Source organism: Vidua chalybeata, chromosome Z, assembly GCF_026979565.1.
Source record: "Vidua chalybeata isolate OUT-0048 chromosome Z, bVidCha1 merged haplotype, whole genome shotgun sequence".
Taxonomy (NCBI): domain Eukaryota; kingdom Metazoa; phylum Chordata; class Aves; order Passeriformes; family Viduidae; genus Vidua; species Vidua chalybeata.
The window spans coordinates 75240960-75262769 of record NC_071570.1 but is presented as its reverse complement, the minus strand read 5'-3'; the positions used below and the strand labels follow the sequence as shown (position 1 = coordinate 75262769).

Sequence of the window (21810 nt, the reverse complement as noted above, 5' to 3'; positions counted from 1 at the left end):
TAATTAACCACACCGGCAAAGGAGGTGGTTTTAATTTGAAAAAGACATACTGGTCCCTTCTGGTTTTATTTCCTGGCTTTCAAACGGCATTCATCAGTGTGAGAAATGTGTGTTAAATGATTGGCTCTTAGCAAATATTAAATTGAATACTGTATGTGTTATGTTGGAAAGTTATTTTGTAGTACTGTATTAATCCTTTTAAAGTAGCGTGTTAAATATAGTTTTAGGCTATAGCATAACATTAAAATAGAAGCTATTTTGATGTAAGATACCTTTTTGTGACCAGCACAAGGAATGGATAAGAAATATTCCTCAAGAATTTCTTCAAGAAATTCTTCACATAGAGATAACAGCTACAAGAAACAAACCCAAAAAAACCCAAACAAACAAAAAAAACCCCAACCCCCCCCCCCAAAAAAAAAAACACCAAACCAAACAACCAAAACAAAACAAAAAAAAACCCTCAAGACAAGATTTATTGCCTCTTTATCGGACCATACAGACTTCTTCCAGACACCCCAGAGCCAAAAGGATTGATGTATAAGATGACGGGAGAAGCTGACTAAAAACAGAAAAATTCCTAGTTTGAAAGGAATATTTGCATCATGTGTGAGATATATGAATATGCAACAGGCTATTGCTTTTAAGAGTTAATCCTTTGTTAGCAAGGTGTGCTTTCTTGAGGAAAGCATCTGGATGTCCGTAATTCTTTGCTTTTTTATTGTCCTTACTCTGATTGTCCAAATTCTTATTGCTCTAATTTTTATTACTGTTTTTTTACAACTATTTTATTACTATGAAACGTTTAAAATTTTTAAACAAGCAGCTGGCGTTTTTCACAATCAGTTTTTTTTTTTTTTTTTTTTTTTTTTTATCTGCAGTCAGCGCTAATTGCTCCTAAAGGCGTGCTCGTCCTGCCTGGCAGCGGTGCAGAGTAGAACACGCTTTGTGCACACCTCCCTCTAGTGGGCTCAAAACCCCGGAAAATCGGCAAAATCCGCGAATTCCTCTGAGGAGACGCAAGCGTTCGGGATAACTACTAGAGAAAGTGTAATACTCCTTATATGTTTTATATAGCGTGTGAAAAATGCGTATTTTATGACTGGTTTTTCGCAAATGTTGCAATGAATATTACATGTGTAGCGTTGGAAAGTTGTGCTGTATTAATGCTCTCAAGTAGTGTGCTGAATGTATTTTTAGGTTGTAACACAATGTTAAAATAGAAACTATACTATGTAAGATACTTTTTAACTAGCTCAAGAAAGAGATGGGATAATCAAGGAATTCTTCGCACAAGGATAACAATTACAGAAACCCCTAAATTTTCCAGAGGAGAGGAATTTATGGCTTTCCTTATCAACAAAAATTAACTTCTTCCAGCCTGACTGAGACTCAAAGGCTCCTGGGAATTAACAGAAACTTTTTGACAAGCACCAGACGAAGTTCTTGTTTTAAATAAAATATATGCATAATCATGAAGTGTTTTGTATATGCAACAGGCTCTTGTTTTTAAGGTGATTCCTTTGTTCACAAGGCGTGCTTGTCGTGGCTTAAGTGCCCGAGAGCATCCGGACGTCAATAATTCTTTGCTTTTTATTGTCTTGTGATTGTCCTAACTCTGAATTTTTATTACTCTAATTGTATTACTATTTTTGTACCCATTTTGTTATTATTAAACTTTAAAAATTTTAAAAACCAAGTGATTGGCATTTTTCACATAGCGCATGCATAATGCACGTACCTTTGTAACACCAACCAGGAAGCGTCGCGGGGATCGAGTGAAATGCTAAAAACACAAGATGCGGCAGCCTGGCTTGGGGCGGGCGAAGCATTATTTGTCTCATGAACATTGAATTCAGCTGCGGAGGGGCCTCCTCCGAGAACACGGCCCCGGGGATCCGCCGGGTCAGCCCTCACTGTCCCCAGGTGAGACTCCACACCCCTGGGCTGGGCTGAGCCCAGAGCCCAAAGCCTGAGCTGGGCTGAGCCCAAAGCCTGTGCTGGGCTGAGCCCAGAGCCCAAAGCCTGAGCTGGGCTGAGCCCAAAGCCTGTGCTGGGCTGAGCCCAGAGCCCAGAGCCTGAGCTGGGCTGAGCCCAGAGCCCAGAGCCTGAGCTGGGCTGAGCCCAGAGCCCAAAGCCTGTGCTGGGCTGAGCCCAGAGCCCAAAGCCTGAGCTGGGCTGAGCCCAGAGCCTGAGCTGGGCAGAGCCCAAAGCCTGTGCTGGGCTGAGCCCAGAGCCCAAAGCCTGAGCTGGGCAGAGCCCAGAGCCTGAGCTGGGCAGAGCCCAAAGCCTGTGCTGGGCTGAGCCCAGAGCCCAAAGCCTGAGCTGGGCTGAGCCCAGAGCCCAGAGCCCAAAGCCTGAGCTGGGCTGAGCCCAGAGCCCAAAGCCTGAGCTGGGCTGAGCCCAGCGGGGGCAGCAGGGCAGGGGGGATTCTGCCCCTCTGCTCAGAGCCCACCTGCAGAGCTGCCCCAGCCCTGGGCCAGCACAGGGAGGAGCTGGAGCTGCTGCAGCCAGGCCAGAGGAGGCTCCAGGATGAGCAGAGGGATGCAGCAGCTCTGCTGGCAGGAAAGGCTGGCACGGCTGCCATTGCTCAGCCGGGCAGGAGAAGCTTTGGGCTGAGCTCAGCGTGGCCTTGCAGGGCCTGAAGGGGCTGCAGCAAAGATGGAGAGAGACAATTGCCAAGGGCTGCAGGGACAGCACACAGGGAATGGCTCCCACTGCCACAGGGCAGGGCTGGATGGGACATTGGCAGTCAGGAATTGTTCCCTGGCAGGGTGGGCAGGCCCTGGCACAGCCGGGGCTGCCCCTGGATCCCTGGCAGTGCCCCAGGGACCGCTGAAGGTGTCCCTGCCCGGGCAGGGTGGCGGGCTCCCCGCATCCCCTCACGCACCGCCACTCCGCCCTTCCCCACAGCCCCGCTCCCGGCGCCGCCCGCTCCTCCTCTTCCTCCTCCCGTCCCTCCTCCTCTTCCCGTCCGTCATCGCCGTGCGCGGGGCCGGGGCCGGAGCCTTTCCCGGAGCCGGGGCCGGGCCATGACCCGCTGGGCCCGGCGGAGCGCCCCGCCCGGGGCCCGGGCTCTGCCCGCCACCCCCTGGGAGCAGCTGGCGCCGAGCGGGCCGGAGCCGCCGCGGGCAGCCAGGAGCGGGAGGAGGAAGAAGAAGAAGAAGGAGTACGAGAACCAGGACGTGAACGGGTTCGCGGCACACCGCGGGGAGGAGGAGGAGGAGGAGGAGAAGGAGGAGGAGGCGCGGAGGAAGGACAGGCGGCGGGAGAGCAGGAGGCTGAGGAGGCAGGAGAGGAAGAAGAACGCCATGGTGAGCCCTGCAGGAGGGCAGGAAAGGGAGAGACGCTCCCGGTTCTGCTCGAACCCCTCGCGTCTGGGCAGTGTGTCGGCGCCCCTGAAGGGCTGGCATGAGCAGTGAGCGCAGTTACGCCCTTTGTAATAAAATGTGCCGGGTTAAGGCCCGAGGGATGCCGGTGACAGCGTGTCCAAAGCGCTCTAAACAAAGCAATGCACAGACCAGCTCTTAATTCCTAGTAAAGCTCACACAGAGCGCAGTGTTCACTCTGTGGGGAAGAGACAATAGGTTCAGCTAATCCCACAGATCACGGTCTTCCCAAAGTCCTCCCCATTCCTAACTCGCTTTTATACTGTTTTGCTTACGTTTTGAGTGATACACGTCTTAGTTAGGGGTGGTCGTACCTTGGGAGCGGCTCGCTCAGGATAGCCCTGGGGTGGGATGTGCTCAGTCCGAAGACAGGGATTTCACCACAGCTGCTGGTCCAACAGAGCATCCTCCTTTAACTCCCCTTGGCTTTCAGCTGCTGTGTGGCTGATCAGCTGCAAGGCACCACCAGCTTCCTTCCTCTGCAGGGATTTTGGCAGAGCTGTGGGCTGCCTTCCTCACTCCACCCTCCTGTTAGTGCTGCCTGGGTTGTGGTGTGTGCGTGTGGGGTCCCATCCCAGGAGCAGCCACTGCATTTCCCCCTGAAATTTCCCCCTGAAATTTCCCCCTTTCACCCCCCCACCCCGTTCATTTTCCCACAGCGTTTTTCAAAGAGAACCCCACGTGGGATGCACAGCTCTGTCCCTGTGGTGGTGCTGCTGTGGGGCTCAGCAAGAGCTCGGCCCTCCCCTGCCAACAGGCACAGCGTGTTTCAGGTGAAAGACGTGAAGTTTGGAACAAAAGGTGGCTTTCAGCTCCAGCAGTAGCCGTTAGCCTGGCTCTCCTGGCTCAGCACTGTTCCCCCTGCCCCTTTGAGGAGTCCCCAGCCCCTCTTGGTTCCTGGGTGAAACTAAATTCAGGTAGTTTCTGTGTGTGATTCATCAAACTGTGTTTTGCTGGTTGAAGGAGAAAAGTGCCCATGTTTTGTGGTTTGATGGCACAGAGCACAGTTTGATGGCAGAGCACAAAGTCTCTTCCTGGCTGCTTTTTCCTGGGGGACAAAATAGTGTTTACTCTTTAGCCCCCGTGAGGCTGGGATTTCCAGGTTTTGGGTGCCACTCATGAATTCATCACTGTGTTTTCCTCTTCCAAGGTGTGTTTCCACTGCAGAGAACCTGGCCACGGCGTGGCTGATTGTCCTGCAGTGCTGGAGAGCCAAGACATGGGGACAGGGATTTGCTACCGCTGCGGATCCACGGAGCATGACCTCAGCAAATGCAGAGCCAAGGTGGATCCAGCTGCTGGTGGGTCTCAGGAACTGGTACTCTTGTGAAGTGCTTGGGTCTGAATTGTCTTGACTGCTGACCCTGAAGCTTTGTGTGTCAGAAATTTAACTTTTGCAGCATGACAGCGGGGAACCTGACAGTAATTTACAGCATGAAGTGGTTAAAATATTGTCATTGCAGTGTGTTGGGTCTGTGAGTTCACAAAGGTTTTGATGTGGACCATAAACCCTGTGGAATTTTGCAGGGCCATTTCCATATGCAAAGTGTTTCATCTGTGGTGAGATGGGGCATCTGTCAAGGTCGTGTCCGGATAATCCCAAGGGGTTGTATGCCGAAGGTGAGTGTCCTGAGTCACTAAATTCAGTAAAACTAAATTTCTGTGTCCTTCCTGTCTGATACAGAACAAAATAACACTGCAAGAGAATGAGAGTGTGGCTAAAAGGAATTCCTGTGTATCTTTCAGTAAAAGCAGGGTAATTCTGGGGAATCCATTGTCAAATAAATTACCTGGGGATTTCTGTTCTAGGTGTAGGTTTAGTATTAAGTGACAGGATGAGGTGCAAAGTGTGAGACTCTGCTTGTGCCTCAGCATCAGGACATGCACAAAGGAGCAAAAAATCCTGTGTGAATGTAGGCAGTGTGTATTTACATGCACCCAAGTAGGTTGTAGGAACATTCTCACACAGTAGCTTAAAATTCTGGGAGGTGGCAGAACAGAGGCTTTCCCTGTGTTTTGGGGCATCTTAAATCTGAGTGACTTCAATGAGAAATGGGTTCTAACTTTGAAAGCTTCACTCCTCCACTGGCTCCAACAGCCAGCATGGTGTTTCCCAGCAGAAACGTGGGGTCTTGGCAAACTCCAGAGGGTGATCTTGCAGCACAGCTGAAGTGGAACAAAAATCACCTCGCTCTCAAGTGTTTGTATTGGGGAATTCTGTATTGTGTAGAATTTCACATCTCAGTACCTGCAGCTGGATTACCTGCCTCTCAGGAGCCCCTGTCAATTTTGTGAGTTCCTTTTCAGTATGGATTTCAGCAGATTTCAGCCTGTTTCTCAAAAAGAGAGCTTCCAGCAAATCAGAAATACCCAGTAAGCAGTGGCTGGAGTTTGTGCTGTGTGGTGCTGTACAGCACAGTGCGATCTCAAACAGCTCAGCCCCTCACAGACACAGGAAGGTTGTTTTCTTGGGTGTTTTTTGTGGTGTTTTTTCCCCCACCCCTCAGATGAGTAACAACTTTCTGTTGTTGAACAGGTGGGGGCTGCAAACTCTGTGGCTCTGTGGAGCACTTCAAAAAAGACTGCCCGGAGAAGCAGAACGCAGGTGAGCTGCAGGGCTGTGGGGTGGCTGTGGGTCCAGCAGGGTTCAGCTACTGCTCCACACGGCTGTGGTCAGGGAAAAGGCTGTGGGAAGAGAGCTTGGAAGCAGCAGAGCTGACCTTTTGCTGGGACACTCAGGGAGGGTGTGGAGGAGGCACTAAGTTGCACTGCAAAACTAAGATAATTATATTTTTTTAAAGGGAAATTCATCTTGTGTGTATCTGAAAGCCATATGAAATAATCTGGGTTTTTTTTTTTTTTTTGGCCAATAATTGTGCTGCTGTTCACAGTCTGGCAGCTGTACAGCAGAACTGGCTGCTGCTTTTTGCAGATTTCAGTGTGGAGTGGTGGATCTGAACCCAGTGCCCGGTGCAGGGTGGTGGTGGGTGCAGACAGGTGTGTCAGGCACCCAGGACAGGGACAAAGATCTGTCCAGCTGGATTCACAGCTAATGAACTGTTTCCTTATGTGTTCCTCAGCTTTCCATGTGGGTAGAAAAATTAATTTAGATACCCCGAGCCCCCACTGTGCTACAGGAGGCAAAGCATCAGAAAAGGGTTTGAAGAATGATCCTGTTCCTGGAGTGGTGACACACTTGGGCATTTTTCTACTTTGTTTCTGTGACACTTAGTTAATGTGCCACTTAATAATAAGCCACTTTGGTGAAATTTATGTAAGAAATATACATATATATATATATATGGGCTATATCTGATCCTACATATATGATATTTTTAGGTCTGAGACCATATGTAGGATTCTAGGTGTGTGCTGCTTTGCCACTTTAGAATGGGTCAGATTCAGTCTGAATTGGTATGACAGAAATTTATGACACCAAAAGACTCTGAAATTTCCCCAAACTCATCTGCAAATAGCAAGACTGTGCCCACTTGAGTGACTGATGTTTAAGAAGCCTGTAAGTAGATTTCTTTTCTGCCTTTTTCTGGCAAGTTTAACATCCATAATGAGGACTGTGAGTGATGTTTATTTTCCCAAGGGACTTTCAAAGCTAGCACCGCTGGTTAAAAGCAGTTAATTGGAACTGTGACACCACTGGCAAGAATTGTGATATTGTTGGAGATGAAGTGAGCATTGTGCAGAGTATGTTCAGGTACAGGAAGACAGGGGAGAGCTGCCAAAGGCACTACAGCTTCCAGTTTCCTCAGGCAGATCGGGCCAGCCTCAGTGTCCAGAGGCTGATGTGGGTTCCCGTGTGTTCTGGTTTGAGAGCAAAACCAGTGAGAGACTCCAAGTCAGAAATACAATTTATTAGGAAAAGGGGAAAAAACAAAACAAAACAAAACAAAATACATGCAATAATACAAAAGAAAAACCACTGACAGAGTCAGAATAGAACCTGACACCCTGCTAGTTAGGGTGGTGGTAGCAGTCCAGATGAAATGGTCTTGTTGAAGTGGTGATCCTGTGGAAGCAATCTGGTAACTGGTAACAAACCAGTGGGTAAGGGTGGCCGTTCCTGTGGGGATCCAGTGGAAAAGAGCTGCCTGCTCTGTCCCAAACCCCAGATTATATCCAGGTGGGGATGCTCAGCTCCTCCACCCTGGGCAGAGCATCTCACACTGGGCTGCTGTCATTCTGTGAGTCGCGGGTGGATCCTTGACTGCCGAGATTAAACAGAAATGGCTCCGGAGGGAGTTATCTCTGAGGGAGTTATCTCTGAGGCACGGCATTGATGGCTGCATTTAGCAGGAGATAAGGAAAAAACAACGCCCCTCCTGTTTTCAACAGCTCTTGAAGATGTGGAATGAATACGTCTGTATATTGTGAGCTAGGGCACCGTGGCATTCCCCCGCTGCAGAGCTGGGTGTGCTGCCTGGCTGGGCAGAGCCCAGGCTGTGCAGGTGGCAGGGCTGGCCTGGCACTGCTGTGTTTTGTGTCCCTGCAGAGCAGGTGACAGTGGGGCGCTGGACCCCCGGCCTGAGCGCGGACCACGAGGACGTCGCGGCCGCGCCGGCGCCGCAGAGAGCGCAGCCCAAGCGACCCAAGGTCGTCACTTTCTGAAAGCTCCTGGCTCTCAAACTCTGCTCCTGCGCCGCTGCGCCCGAGTGCTGACGACAGAGAGCGGATCCAGAAAATCAAGCAAGCTGCAGAGGAACTGTTGGTTTTCCGTCTCCCCTCATTTTCCTGGTTTGCCTCCCAAACTTGCCTGGCTCACTGTGAAGCTGGCAACAAAGGGAGCACGGCAAGATGGCTGTGTCATTAAAGGAATTGTGGGTGTTTTCTAAAGGTTCTTGCTGGATTCTGGTTTGGTTTTGCCTTTTCCTTTTAGGAATAATGAACTTATTCCTCCATATGTTCCAGCTTGAGCAGTCTTGTGGTGTAGGTACAGATCAGCCCTGTGGGCTGCCGAGCTTGGGGTGCAGTTCCTGATGGTTGTAGTTGCTATTGTCAGCCATTAACCTGGTTGGTCATACACCAATTTGGGTCATTTCAGTGTGTTCACTGACAGAATCCAGCCTTTCCTCTGAAACCCTGTGCTGAAACACACCCCGAAGGAATTGGAGAGCAAGTGAGAAACTTTCTTAGTTTATTCACTTCTTTTTTGAAGAAAATGCTCAAAAATCTGTACTGTTTACATGCCTTGGTGAGCTGGGAGTAAACTTTTCTTTGTTAAAAAAACAAACAAACAAAAAAAAAACCACAAACGAAAAACCCAACAAAAACAACAACAACAACAACAAAAAAACAAAACCAGAAAAATTAAGAAACCCAAGTCCAAACAGAGTTCCTGCATCCACCAGTATTACTGGAGAAGTGCATCCCTGAGCTCCCCTCACATACCTTTTTTTGCAGCCAAAAACAAATGCAGGGAATTAAATTGTGTGGAGATACTTTATATTTGTACAGGTAATTATTTTTAATAAAATGTTGCTAAAAAATTCAGTGGTTAGAGGTCATATTTTAGATTTCTTGGTGCTGCCGTGAAGACTTGAGATAGGGGGTGTATGTTCAGTTAGTATTAATCAGAGCACATTTTTAAATGGGTAAGAGGAGTGGATGTGAATGAAACCAAGGATTAATTATGGAGTTTTAATTAACTATTGGATAACAGCTCAAAGCTATCCATTTCATGTGGACATTTTGGCAACAGACATTTATCCCAGCTTAAGAAGCATTTTCCTTTCTATTCTATGAATTGAGTATATTGTTTAAAAAGCATCTTTTTAGATAATTTCCCAGCTCCTTGGCTTTGTAATGTGTTCTTGCAGCCCTGGGGCCGTGGACTTGGCCTGTCCTGGTGGTACTGGCGCAGGCAGTGCTTGTGCAGCTCCTGCAGAGCAATCTGAGCTGTACCTGCTGGACAAAACCACTCCTTAGGTGCACCCACTGCTGTTCCACGGAGGCGTGCGTGGCTGCTTTGGAAAGCACCTGCAAAAGGTGCTGCTTGTGAAGGTGTAAAAACCCATGAATTTACAGCGCTGGGTGCAGGCAGCCTCTGGGCTGGCTGTGTCCAGAGCCGACATTAGGGGTCTCTCTTCACCAGCGCTGGGATCCCGCGTTACCTGTGCGGCCCGGGGCTGCTCTGCCGTCACCTGCACAACGCAGGGCTCGGGCAGAGAGCTGCTGCCGGCAGGGAGCTGCACCCTCCTCGGCTGGGAGGTGGCACACCCCACCCTGGTGGCTTCCGTGCTCTGCAAGGGGCTTCCCAGAGCGAGGTGCTGCGCTTTAGCCGCGTGAAGGAAATGCTGATCCAGATCTGCGGTCCTTGCAGCTGAGCCAGAGGCCAGGGGCTGTGTCTGTCTGCATTCCCGGTGAAGCACACAGCCCGGTGGTGTGGCTCAGCAGGTGGGACTGTGCCCAAATTGGGCCACAGACCAGGGGACACGGAGAGGTGACACCCCCAGGGCTCGGTGCCACCTCTGCCACGCTTCTAATGTGCGTGGCAGCACATTTCTCTCCCTCTCAGGATTTTTCATAGAGATGCGCAGAGAGAAAGAAAGAGAAAACAATTTCTATTCCTGCTCCTTGTTTTTCCCATGTGGAATGTGCTTGGAGAATTGTTTCCCTGGGGTGATTGCTTGGTTGGACTCTGGTGAGGATTGTTTGAGCCTGGTGGCCAATCCAATCCAATCCATTCCAAGCCAATCCAATCCAATCCAATCCAATCCAATCCAATCCAACCCAACCCAACCCAACCCAATCCAATCCAATCCAATCCAATCCAATCCAACCCAATCCAGTCCAATCCAATCCAACCCAACCCAACCCAATCCAATCCAATCCAATCCAATCCAATCCAATCCAATCCAATCCAATCCAATCCATTCCAATCCAATCCAATCCAATCCAATCCAACCCACCTGTGGCTGGACTCTCAGAGAGTTGTGGGTGAGTTAGAAACGGTAGTTAGAAAAGTAGGTTTGTAGTTTTAGTATCTCCTGTAAATAGTATATTAATGTATTATAGCATAGTTATAATAAAGAAACCATTCAGCCTTCTGGAGTCAGACACCAGCATTTCTTCCCATTGGGCTCAGCTGCATTTTCCACTGGACGTGCAAACTGCTGGTGGGTTCTGTAAATCCTGGCGGCGGTGGCACCGCGGTGACACGGAGTGGCCGTGCTGCAGCTCACCCCCAGGCCCTCGCCAGGACCCAAATGCTGATGGCACAGACAGAGCAGCACACATGGCAGACACACCTCGGCGCAGCCCTGGAGCCATCCCCGTGTTTGCTGGGGAGGAGTGGACCCAGGGGTTCCTGCTGTGTGCTTCTCCAGCCTGGCACTCGGGGCTCTCCTGCAGAACCCACCAGCACTGCAGGGCAGCCTTCTGCACCCCCAAAAATCCTGGGGTGAAATCTGCGGTGAGTCTGCAAGCTCAGAAACAATAATTTATTGGGAGTCACAGGTAAATCGACATAAAGTACAGACATCAGCAAACACCAGTCTACATGGGCTGTAATTAGTTTATAAATAATGGTGTGCGAGGACCTGCACGGCCAGGTCAGAGCACTGGCAAAGCTACTTGGTAGCACTGGTTTCTGCAGATTACAAGGGATGGTATTTTAAAATAGCCTGGGTGACACTCTGTTTAATGTAACATTAAAATAGTGAAATAATCTTATGAACTACAGCTCTACTGAGCCAAGTTCTGCCTCCATTTTTATAAAATTCATTAATGCAATCAAAAGCAGAATCTGTTCCTTAATCTTTTTTAAATTACAGATTGAATTTAGAGCCTAAGGCCTAAGCTTGGTTTGATAGAAAATGCTTGTACCAGGTATTTTCAGGCTGAAGCCAAATACTGACTACATGATCTGAAGCAAGTCACCTACAGAAGAGAGATCAACACCCTTGCAGGAATTTCAACCAGAACTGCTTGATAATCTTCAGATGTCCCTTCAGAAATCTGTTTTTGACTTCAGCACTTGCTGTCTTCCAGCTCCAAGAACTTTATACACTCCAAAGCAGTGTCTTCAATGGATTTTGATGAGCCAGTAAGATTTGCAGCTAAGTAAGGCGTAACTCCTGATGTCACTTGATTGAAGTAACACACCTGTTTGAACAAAAGTAAATGAAACAAAAAAGCCTATGGATTGCAAGTTAGTAATTTTTTTTTTTTTTTTTTTTGCAGAGCCTGGATGACTACCACAGCTTTTAAGAATGTGAATAGAAGCACATGATGCTTCTGAAACTGAAGGCAATAATTTGCAAAACAGCATGCCTTTTTTACAGCACTCCAGTGATCTGGGTGTCCTCGCTGCTCTCAGACCCTCCAGCATCTGCAGGTAAATGTACAGAGCAGTGCAGCTAGAAACACTTGTGCATAACGTGTTAAATACGTGTGCTTTGTGAACAAAGCTGTTGCCTGAAAAAAGAAACGGCAGCCACCAAGAGCTGCTGAAAGTTTTCAGAAATGTGTTTTCTTAAACGGGAAAGTTTTAGCGTTCCCATGGCAAAGAAGATTGGCATGGGTCCAGAGATGGGAATCAGATTGTGTGATTATTGGGATATGAAAGTTCAAGCGAGGAATTTAATTTGAACTAATTCCTTGGCCTTTGTAGCCACTGGAAAGAGAGAGACACCACCAGAGACCAGTGTAACGCACATCCTCTAGAGGAGTATTTTAGGAGTCAGTGAATGACTCTGGAGGGGCAGAGCAGCCTCCAGTGCTCAGTTTAGAGCTAATTCCTAACAGTTTACCCAAATCTGGGCAAGACAGACTCCACACACCCCGACTGAACTTCTTTTTTGGAGGTATTTTGCTGCTCCCTCTGCAGACTGTCAGCTCAGGTGAGGTGACAGCCCCCAGGGCAGGGGGCACAGCTGGGCCCCGCAGGGCTACTCACAGTGCAGGAGCTGCTGCTGTCGCTGTGGATCTGGAACCCAGCGCAGAGGATTTCACTCCTGCAGAACTCCGGCCTCGGGGGCACCGCCCTGAGGGTCACCGACCTCACAGCCACCGTGTAGGGCTCCCTGCAGGGCAGGGACAAGCATCACACACGCTCGCTCTTGTTGAAACCGTTCACGGCAAGTGACTAAGACATGTCATTGTCACCGGAGGGCAGAGGAGCGCCGGTGTTTTTCCACGATCCTGGTTCAAAGCCGGGGCCCTGCTGAGCCTCAGCGAGGCTTCAGCACAGTCCAGGAGACCTCTGTGGCAGCCAGGGAACAATTCCCCACCTTTTCTTTTTAATTTACCCTGCTCTCCTCAGCCCACGTTTACTGCATCAGGGAACAACCCTTACCTAGAGGCTTCACAGTGTGGCCACAGTAAAGGTATCCAAACTCATTCAATCCCCTCGAGGAGGGGGAAGGCAAGCACAGTACAGAATACTGCCTTTTAGTGCTAACTTGAAGAATTACTGAATGTGAAAAAGAAACAGAATAGGGAAGGATAAGGTACACCAAAAGGTTCCATTTGCCCATGTTTCACTATGTAAGAACAAAAGGAGATCTAATAAAAAAAATAAATAAAACTTTAAAAAGCAAGGTATGTTAAACTGAGCAAGGAACTTGGCAGAATTTACAGATACAATAAATGTGTGAGGTTTCAAGAGCTTCCTTGACTAAGTAAAAATGCTGTAATTACATGGAAAGGGAGTACAAAGTCACTTCAAACAAGCAGAAAACAAACTGCCAGCTAGGTGCTTCAGCCCACTAACAAGCTCTATGGGACATGATTTTTTTTTTTTTTCCCCATTTGCCCATTTGGAATTCTGGCCTATTTGCCCTCCTGGTAGACCAGAGATTCACTATCAAAAAATCAATACTGGACTATGCTAAAAATCTCTAATAATCTGGATTTATCTCACTGCACCTTCACATTGCAAAGCAAATCTGGTTGTACAAACTCAGGCATCAACAAAGGAATCTCACACCTTGGGAAGTAAAATGCCATCTTTGTCACCCGGGGACAGATCAAGGTGACAGGACTCCAGGCTGTGGCCCCGAAGTGCTCAGAGTGAAAATCAGAGCCCTACTCACTGTGGCCTGCAGGGCTGCCTTTGGGACACCAGAATCACAAAGTCTCTGGGCTGGTGGCCTGTCATGGGGGCAGAGGTAACGTGGTAGATCTTCTCCTCTTCGCTCACAGCCTGCAGGACCTCGCACGTCCTGTGTGAAAAATGAGTATTTTATGATTGGCTTTTCGCAAATGTTACAATGAATATTACATGTGTAATGTTGGAAAGTTATGCTGTATTATTTCTCTTAAGCAGTGTGTTGAATGTCTTTTTAGGTTACAACATAATGTTAAAATAGAAACTATGAGATGTAAGATATTTTACTAGCTCAAGAAAGGGGATGAGATAATCAAGAAACTCTTCACACAGAGATAACAGCGACAGGAAACCTGAAGAGTTACAGCCTCCTTATCAGAAAAGACAAACATCCTTCCACCTTCTCTCCTCTTTATGGAACCACCAGGATTAAGGGGAAGAAGCTGACAAAAACCAGAAAAATTCTTAATTTGCAAGGAATTTATGCACCATGTATGAGATGTATGAACATGCAACAGGCTGTTGCTTTTAAGGGTTATTCCTTTGTTCACAAGGCGTGTTTTTGGCAGCTCAGTGCCCAAAAACATCTGGATGTCCAAAATTCTTTGCTTTTTATTGTCTTCTAGTGTCCTAATCCTCACTGTCCAAATTCTTATTATTCTAATTTCATTACTATTTTTTAATAACTATTCTATTACTAATAAACATTTAAGATTTTAAAAAACAAGTGATTGGTGGTTTTTCATGTCCTGTGAAGACATTTAGCACACACCTCAGGCCCTGGTGTGTGCAGCAGCCCGCCCAACAAGCTCAGTGCAAACAGGCTCCATCCTGACCCTGGAACTTTAATTTTCATGTTCCAGCAGCAAGGCAGAGAGGGTGAAACATTTAGGATTTCTGCAACACCTCATCGGCAGTATTTCTTTAGGTTTTGTTTGTTACAAGCTGTAAATTCAGTAGAGTTTGTAGATTTTTTAAATATCCCTGAGGTTCCACTTCCACCCTCTGGTAAAAATCTCTCAAGATGGAATAATTAGCTGAAAATGCTTCACCAAATCAAATTAGTATAATTTCAATTCAACTGTCTCTAATCACTATTCTACACCACAAAAAGTAAATAAAAAACCCCAAACACCTTGTAGAGCCATTCCAAAACCTGTTTCAAATCATACAGACTTTCAAACACGTTATTTTTCTGAAAATATGCATTTTGAAGGACCCCATTTCTTGATTTCTCACTTTGAGTGAAACTGAGCATCAGTGTCCCCAACAGCACAAACATGAAGGAATCCAGTTTTTCCTTAATTTTTAAAGCTAGCACACACAATATATCCACCTCAGTTCTTACTTTTATTTTTTCACTTGTTTTGGATTTTTGTCACTTTTAACATACACCTGTCTAGGACTGGAACTGTGCTCATTTAAGACAAAGATGGCCTCTGTCCTATCCCTCTCTTTTGACAGAGCACTTTGTATGTTGGAACCAGATCCAGCACAAACCAAATTTTACTTCTACGGTAAAAAAAAAACAAAAAAACAAAAACCCATACTTTGACTAATGAATGTTTGATGTCAAATTCCTACAACACTTTGTTCCTAACGGGGCAGGGTCTCACAGGAAGTGTCTGTCCCAGCGCTGGCGGAGGCTGAAGTCGGACAGGAGGGAGAAGGCCACGTGGGATGGCACCTTCACCTGCATCTCCACCTTGAATGACAGCACAGCACCCTCCTCATGGGTCCAAATTTTCACCTGGGGAAAAAAAAAAAAAAAAAAAAAGGCCAGCATCTTGTTAAATACATGTTAAAAACATCATGTTAAAAGCAAAGAATGATTACTGTAAACGTTTAGATGCATAAATGTTACGCATTTAGGACTTCAAGCAGATTTTCTCAGGAGCTCCTGGGAAATGCCACATGCCTTTGTCCAGGCAAATCAGCCACACCTTGCCTTAGCCCTCCTGCCCCTAGAGCAACCCAGCACTTCCCTTTCCAAAATATCCTTCTTTTTCTCCCTTGCTCTCTTCTGTGAAGCAGAGCACCCAGAACCAATGATACCCTGAGTAACTACTTAAAATCACAGTTTTGCATCTCTTGCCCCACACCTGTACTATCTTGCCTTCATTATTTTGGGTCTATTTCTACTCATAGGCCTAAACCCCAACACAGAGAATTCTAAAGGAATAACCTGTACATAACAATGAACACAAAAAAGAAGGGTTTGGCACCTTCCACATACCCCATATAATGGAAGAGAATGGGTACAAGAGAATGCTTAGAATTAGGGGATTTTATTTCCAAATTCACATGCTTTATTGCTTCTTAAATCCTGAGAAGTTTAACAGATTTTCATTTCCCATGAAAAATTCATAAGGTTCATCATCACTGCTGAGGTTTTGTTGGGCTTTTTTTTTTTTTTTTGCTGCATCAGAAATGAGCAATCTTTTGGTTACGCTGCATTTCTGCAACAACATAGATTTACAGATTTTATATTTCTCTGGATTGTCCTATCTTGGAAGAGGAAATAAACTCCAACATAACCCACCAAGCACTTTGCTGAAGTAAAGTTTGGTGTAAAATTAAATGCTTAAGAGCTTTAAAAACCATCTACAGGAGGTCTGTATCAACATTCCTCTAAGGCACAGAACAGAAATCATGTCTGTGAGTCTTCTAGACTTGAGAAATCACAAAACAAAGCAGGAGGTGCAGCTGTCAAAACACCTCTCTGCTAAGTGAACACTGGCAAGGCTGGATTATCTCTACAGCCTTACAAGTCTTGTGGTTCTGTGTCAAAGACATCAGAGTGCTGTTTCTTACCTCCAAAAACTGTCAGTCAGCTTGGGGTCATTCCAGATGCTGGGAAAAGGGAACAAATCCTCTGCACCTTAGGGTCATTCCCCCTTGTGCTGTCCCTCTCCAGACTTCTTGTAAGCCCCCTTTAGGCACTGGGAGGTGCTTCAAGGTCTCCCCAAAGCCTTCTCTTCCACAGGATGAACAACCCCAGTTGTTATCTCTGCCTGTCTCCACGAGCTGGTTCAAGATTGCTTCTCCCAGCACCAGTGTTGTCTGCTGTTTATTTGGCACAGCAGTGTTTACTGAAATACGTAAACCACTGGAACAACCTACACTTGGCACTGGCAGTTTTGCCATCACTGGATTTCCTCATCATTTGTATCTGCTCTTACTCAAGTATCTTCTTGTCTACGTGCAGGAGTCACTAAGCAATGTTTGTGCCTGGGATGCACAGGAGGTCAGACTAAAATACTGCAAAAGTCTTTTACTGTCCCAAAACAGCTCTGGATCTACACAATCTTGAAGTAAACTGCCAATCACTAGCCACATTTCAGAAACCCAGCCATGGCAGATGCCAGATGTCTCTCCATTTTCTGGAAAACATGCACTGCAACAGGGTTAACACCAGGTTTTCCCTTGACTTTCTTCTGCTTTTCCTAGCAGCATCTTCATCTGCTAGAACTGGTTTACTCAAGTGTCCTCACTGATTTTGGGTTTATAGCACCACTTCACAAACAGGGAGGTGCTTTGCTTTCAGATTTCTGTAATTTCTTTTCTGCACTTACATTATCCAGACTCTTGGTTATGTCCCACCCTGGTTTTCCTGCCAGGTGTGTCAGCGCAGCTATGTTGCTGTAACTCAGATATGCCTGAAACACAAGACACGTGTCTGAAAATGGAGGGGTAAAGGTACATTTCACTGAACATTGCAGAAATGAGGTGTTCTTTTTTTTTTCCCCATCATTATGCTTTAACTGCAAACAAATGTTTATTCTCCTTGTAAGTGAAAACACACTTCAGTAGTTTCTGAAATAAAACACTTCCAGTGGCTTCCCGATGCACTCACACGGCTGTTGGCAAAACAATCTTAATTAAAGGACAACAAAACATTATTTTCAGCTTCTCCAGTTATAAAGCTGTGAAGAACAACTTTGACCACCAGGGAGACAATACAGATAACCTCTCAGACCACTGAATTAATGGTTTTGCCCATCTTCCTCTTAAGTAATTAGAATCCACTCGAAAATTAACCTCTTCTTTGCTACCAAGCTGGGCCCATCTCAGCAATTGCTTTACACAGCAGGCTCACAAGCAAAGAAAATGCAAATATATCCATTCTTTATGCTTGGCTACAATGGATGGAGTTCTCATTTAACCACTCTATAAAGAGAACACAGCCTTAGAGTCTTTACTGACAGGTTTTGATTTCATAGGAAATAAATCTTAAGCAAGCCTTTTTTATCATTGTGTGCATATTTATATTTATTGTTCTGCAGGAAAAAAAAAAAAAAAGCTGCTTTAGCCACAAAAACTGGACACTGAAACAACATTTAGCTTATCTATAAATCCACCTAAATTTAGGTTCAACACCATTCTCTGCAGGACATGGGCACAGTCAATGGCCCAGCACGTCCAAACCAGAGACACTCAGTGCAGGAAATCTGGGAATGAACATGATTTCTGAACCGTTCTTTCCACAGATTTCTGCTATTCCAATGTTCATCTCTCTGTTGCTATCTCTCCCCCCACCTTTAGTACTTACTAAAAGGTTTCCTCACTGCAATTTTTCAGACATTCCATGGCTGGATAAAAACAAAAACCAAAACCCCAAACTACTTCCTCTAAAGGAGAATTCAGCTTTTACAACAGCTGGGGACACTGAGGAATAAATCTGCAGGAGACCTTAAGGGACCACTTGTATGCATCTGCTTTAAGAACAATTTTTTATCCTTTCTATTGCACTTACATCCGTAGTGAATCATCTACTGTCTCTTTTTTGAAGAGAAATTTCACTGTGTTACACATCCATCCGTTCCTCACGACTACCACGGCACTTCAGAGGGTCCACCTGTACTGCCACAGCCTGAACAGCTGCTTCACACACCCCAAAAGGTGCACAAACACAGCTTTTTATGCACCTACAGATTACCTGGTTGCTTGTCTCCCAGGCATCAGAGGGCTTGTCTCCTTTAGCAGATAGCATGCATTTTCTAAAACATAATTAAAAAGAGACATAGTAGCATAAATTGGTTCTTTACACGTCTTGTGTATGCTAGGAAAAATCACTTCCTATAGGCTTAAGTGTCTTCTAAATACAGGTACTTTATCAATTTTTGTTTTGCAATAACTGCTTTTTCTTTCCAAGAAAGACAGTGAAACACAATAACCTCCAGAGCAAAGTAATTTTGAGACAATTAGCCTCTAATAATTTCAGTGCCACTGAAACAAAATTATTTGTAAATGTAAGCCATGTAACAGTCATATAAACATTAAGGGGAGTTCAATGACTTTATTTAGAGGATTATGAAATTAAGTTTTCAAAATCAAGACCTGCCAGTGACCCAGCTATACCTGGTGAGTCGAATCCTCCTCCTGGCAATAGCTCCGTGGTACCTCCTCACACCATCCTGCATGAAAAGTGAACCAGAGAGCAACACATCTCATTATTTTAGAACAAAGCCTGAAAAAAGACAACTAAAATTGATTTATTACAGATGGGCAAATGCCAGAGCAGTAATACAAGCAAATGAACAGTAATTGTACAGTGGCCTTTCCACAAGCTAACCCAAGTAAACTGGTGGTTTACTTTTTGCCTTAGCAATATTCTCTGAAATTTGAAAAAAAAAAAAAAAAGAAAACAACAGCGTGATGGAAGAGTTGTATCATTGTGGCATCCTCCTGGTACTCTGTGGTCCTAAAGCAGTGGCAGCTGGGCAGTGCACCACACACATTCTGCTCTTTCTAAATGTGCCACCCACCAAATAAACAATTAACCCAATTTATCATCATCTGGTGTTCAAAGCACAAAGGAAAACTGTATTTTTCAAAGTCAGTTTCTCCTCTTGGGACAGCCTGCAATGGGCAGTAGAGAAACTTACTGCACCAGTGAGTACATAAGGCACCTTGATTCATTTGTCTAGTTCCCATCCTATAAAAAATAAGGTCTCTGATGTTAAAAAATAATTTCACTTCTGCCTACACTGGCTCTCTAAAATTCTTGTAACTGAAGCAGGAAGATTAGTGACAGGTGTCACCACAGCAAATAATTCAACAATAGCGTTCAAACTGCTTCAAGTGCTTCATGAACCACTTTCAGGGAAACATGAACTGAGATCTCCATGTCAAAGGAACTGAAAAGCCCACCCACGTCATGGGATTTGACTCCCACAGACTTCTTTATTCACTCTATTTCTCATTTTTGTTAAGGGTTTATAAATATAACTATTCCCTGAATACTTATAAATTTAATCTACAGTCCGTGGAACTTGCACAAGGCGTAGACAAGTGGAAAAATCTCCAAACACATCAGATTCTTCTTCTCTGCCCATCAACCACAGAATCTCTAGTCATGAGGATCCTCCACTGAGCCTGTCACTTTTGGAAGACTAAAGCTAACAATAACAAACCTCTCACTCGAGGGCAAACATTTCATTTGGAGCTTTTCTCTCCTGGGAGAAGATGCACTGCAGTGCCCTGCTTGGTCCTTGCTTCCCCAGGAAGGCTGTGCTGACCACCCGGCTCCTGAGAGCTCACCTGAGCAGTGGGCTTGACCCTGGGGAAGGGGAGCAGCTCCCCTTTGTCATTCAAAGCATTAAAAATGAGGAATGCACTGTTAATGTGCCGCGGCTGGTCCTTGATCCACTCCTCACAGTTGTAAGCCTCCACACGGACACCAACCTCCACACTGAAAGGGAAGTTTGAAGGAATCACTGGACTGCTGCAAGTGATGCAGAAGCAGCCCTGAGACATGCTGGAAAGGACTGCAGTACCTCCAGGTGTGACTCGAATACCTTCTGTAGCATAGCAAATCAATTACTCAATCTGGAAGGACACACTTCTGAAATAAAATGTGAAAAATGCGTATTTTGTGATCAGCTTTTCACAAATACTAAATCAAGCGCTCTATGCATTATGTTATGTTGATGAGAAGTGCTGTATTAACATTTTAATAGTATGGTAAATGTGGTTTTGTAGTTAAAAATGAAGCTTTAGTAGTTAAAATAGAAGCTATGCATGTGGGTTTTCTTTTTTAAAGGAATGAGATACTCGCTTCGAGATAACAGTCACAGAACACCTAAATCTCCCAGAGAAGAGGAATTTATGGTTTTCTTATCAGAAGAAGGGAATTGCTTCAGGCCTTGCTCAGACTCAAAGACGCCGTGGGGATTGAAAGGAGTTGACATATTCCAGACAGAGTTTCTTGTTTTAAATAGAATGTATGCATAACCATGAAGTTTGTATGAATATGCAGCAGTGTATGGTTTTTTAAGGGTTGTTCCTTTGTTCACAAGGCGTGTTTTCGGCAGTTCAGTGCCCAAAAACATCCGGACGTCCAAAATTCTTTGCTTTTTATTGTCTTGTAATTGTCCTAACTCTAAATTTTTATTACTCTAATTGTATTACTGTTTTTATAACCATTTTATTATTATTAAACTTTTAAAAATCCTAAAAGCAAATGATTGGTGTTTTTAACATAAAATAAACTACGGCAGTAGCTAAATAGCATTAACAAAAATAAGCAATAAATAGAACCCAGTCTGTCAACCAATGCCAAGATGGGAAGATCCTGGCAAGAACAATCTTCTGAAGAATCAAATCTCTGGGAGCAACTCAGCCCTTGAAAAACCCTGAATTTCAGAGGAATATTTATTGTCTGCATTTGCAGGTGTGGGATCTGGTGACAAACGATCTTTAAACTGAAAGTCAGAGAATAATTTTTTTTAAGACTTCCAATGATAAAAGCGAAACAACAACGACAAAAAAAAAAAAAAAAAAAAAAAAAAAAAAAAAAAAAAAAAAAAGGCACATATAGGCAGTTACACATATAGATACGTGCTTCAAAGTCACACCTGAAAAATAATTAGTTCACTAATGAAAATCCTACTGATGAAACCTGAAACACACAGTGTAGGCTGGTGCTGGAGATGCCCAGGGAGACCACAGACGAGGAGCTTTACCTGTTGTGAAAAGTGTTGTTGACAATGGCGTTGAAGACGAGGCGGTCGCCCACAAAGGATGGCCCCCAGAATTTGAACATGTTAACTGCCTTCAGGATGGGGTGTGAACGACACAGGCGGCTGAAACGGAAAGCCAGAGGGACAGACCAAAACACACAGTGGTGCCAAACGCACAGCCAGCGTGACTGACTACAGAAACAGGGTTTGCAGGACCTGGAAGGTCACTAAATTGCAATGATCTACTCCATGCTATAGCATGTTCAGCTCCAAGAGCATGCAACTCGAGCTTCAACCACACTAATGCCACTTATGTCATGCTGTTTCATTTCCAACGCGTTCTACAAACACCGGTTAATTCTCACTGCTTGAGACTGCCCTCTCTTAAAGCCAG

General features: G+C 45.5%; 2 protein-coding genes across 4 annotated transcripts in view; one reads left to right on the top strand and one right to left on the bottom strand.

The window, feature by feature from the left end:
• Positions 1–2493: 2493 nt before the first annotated feature.
• Positions 2494–14107, top strand: ZCCHC9 (zinc finger CCHC-type containing 9). Of its 3 annotated transcripts, XR_008435406.1 has the most exons (6): positions 2494–3314; positions 4540–4690; positions 4917–5009; positions 5926–5994; positions 11586–11739; positions 13692–14107. XR_008435406.1 is itself a non-coding variant. In XM_053968725.1 (5 exons), exons 1-5 carry the CDS (start codon positions 3033–3035, stop codon positions 8234–8236), a joined length of 930 nt encoding a protein of 309 aa, XP_053824700.1. In that variant the 5' UTR covers positions 2497–3032; the 3' UTR covers positions 8237–8894. The 3 variants fall into 3 exon arrangements, 2 of the variants coding, with proteins under 2 accessions (XP_053824700.1, XP_053824701.1); XM_053968725.1 differs by lacking the exons at positions 11586–11739; positions 13692–14107 and adding an exon at positions 7902–8894 and having other exon boundaries at positions 2497–3314; XM_053968726.1 differs by lacking the exons at positions 11586–11739; positions 13692–14107 and adding an exon at positions 7897–8102 and having other exon boundaries at positions 2500–3314.
• The window catches only part of ACOT12 (acyl-CoA thioesterase 12), a 25145-nt gene continuing 14163 nt past the window's right edge, over positions 10829–21810 (bottom strand). Inside the window, exons 7-15 of the mRNA XM_053968724.1 lie at positions 21420–21539; positions 19996–20146; positions 18814–18869; positions 18392–18452; positions 17028–17111; positions 15069–15202; positions 13439–13567; positions 12301–12427; positions 10829–11507 (exon numbers count right to left, since the gene is read on the bottom strand). Coding sequence (XP_053824699.1) covers positions 11373–11507; positions 12301–12427; positions 13439–13567; positions 15069–15202; positions 17028–17111; positions 18392–18452; positions 18814–18869; positions 19996–20146; positions 21420–21539 — 997 coding nt within the window. The 3' untranslated portion in view covers positions 10829–11372. The remainder of the gene's footprint in view (positions 11508–12300; positions 12428–13438; positions 13568–15068; positions 15203–17027; positions 17112–18391; positions 18453–18813; positions 18870–19995; positions 20147–21419; positions 21540–21810) is intronic.

Coding starts and splice junctions, on each gene's coding strand:
- ZCCHC9 (XM_053968725.1), top strand. CDS start 3,033: ATGACCCGCTGGGCCCGGCGGAGCGCCCCGCCCGGGGCCCGGGCTCTG. Junction 3,315..4,539: donor AGAGGAAGAAGAACGCCATG/GTGAGCCCTGCA, acceptor TCCTCTTCCAAG/GTGTGTTTCCACTGCAGAGA. Junction 4,691..4,916: donor CAAGGTGGATCCAGCTGCTG/GTGGGTCTCAGG, acceptor GGAATTTTGCAG/GGCCATTTCCATATGCAAAG.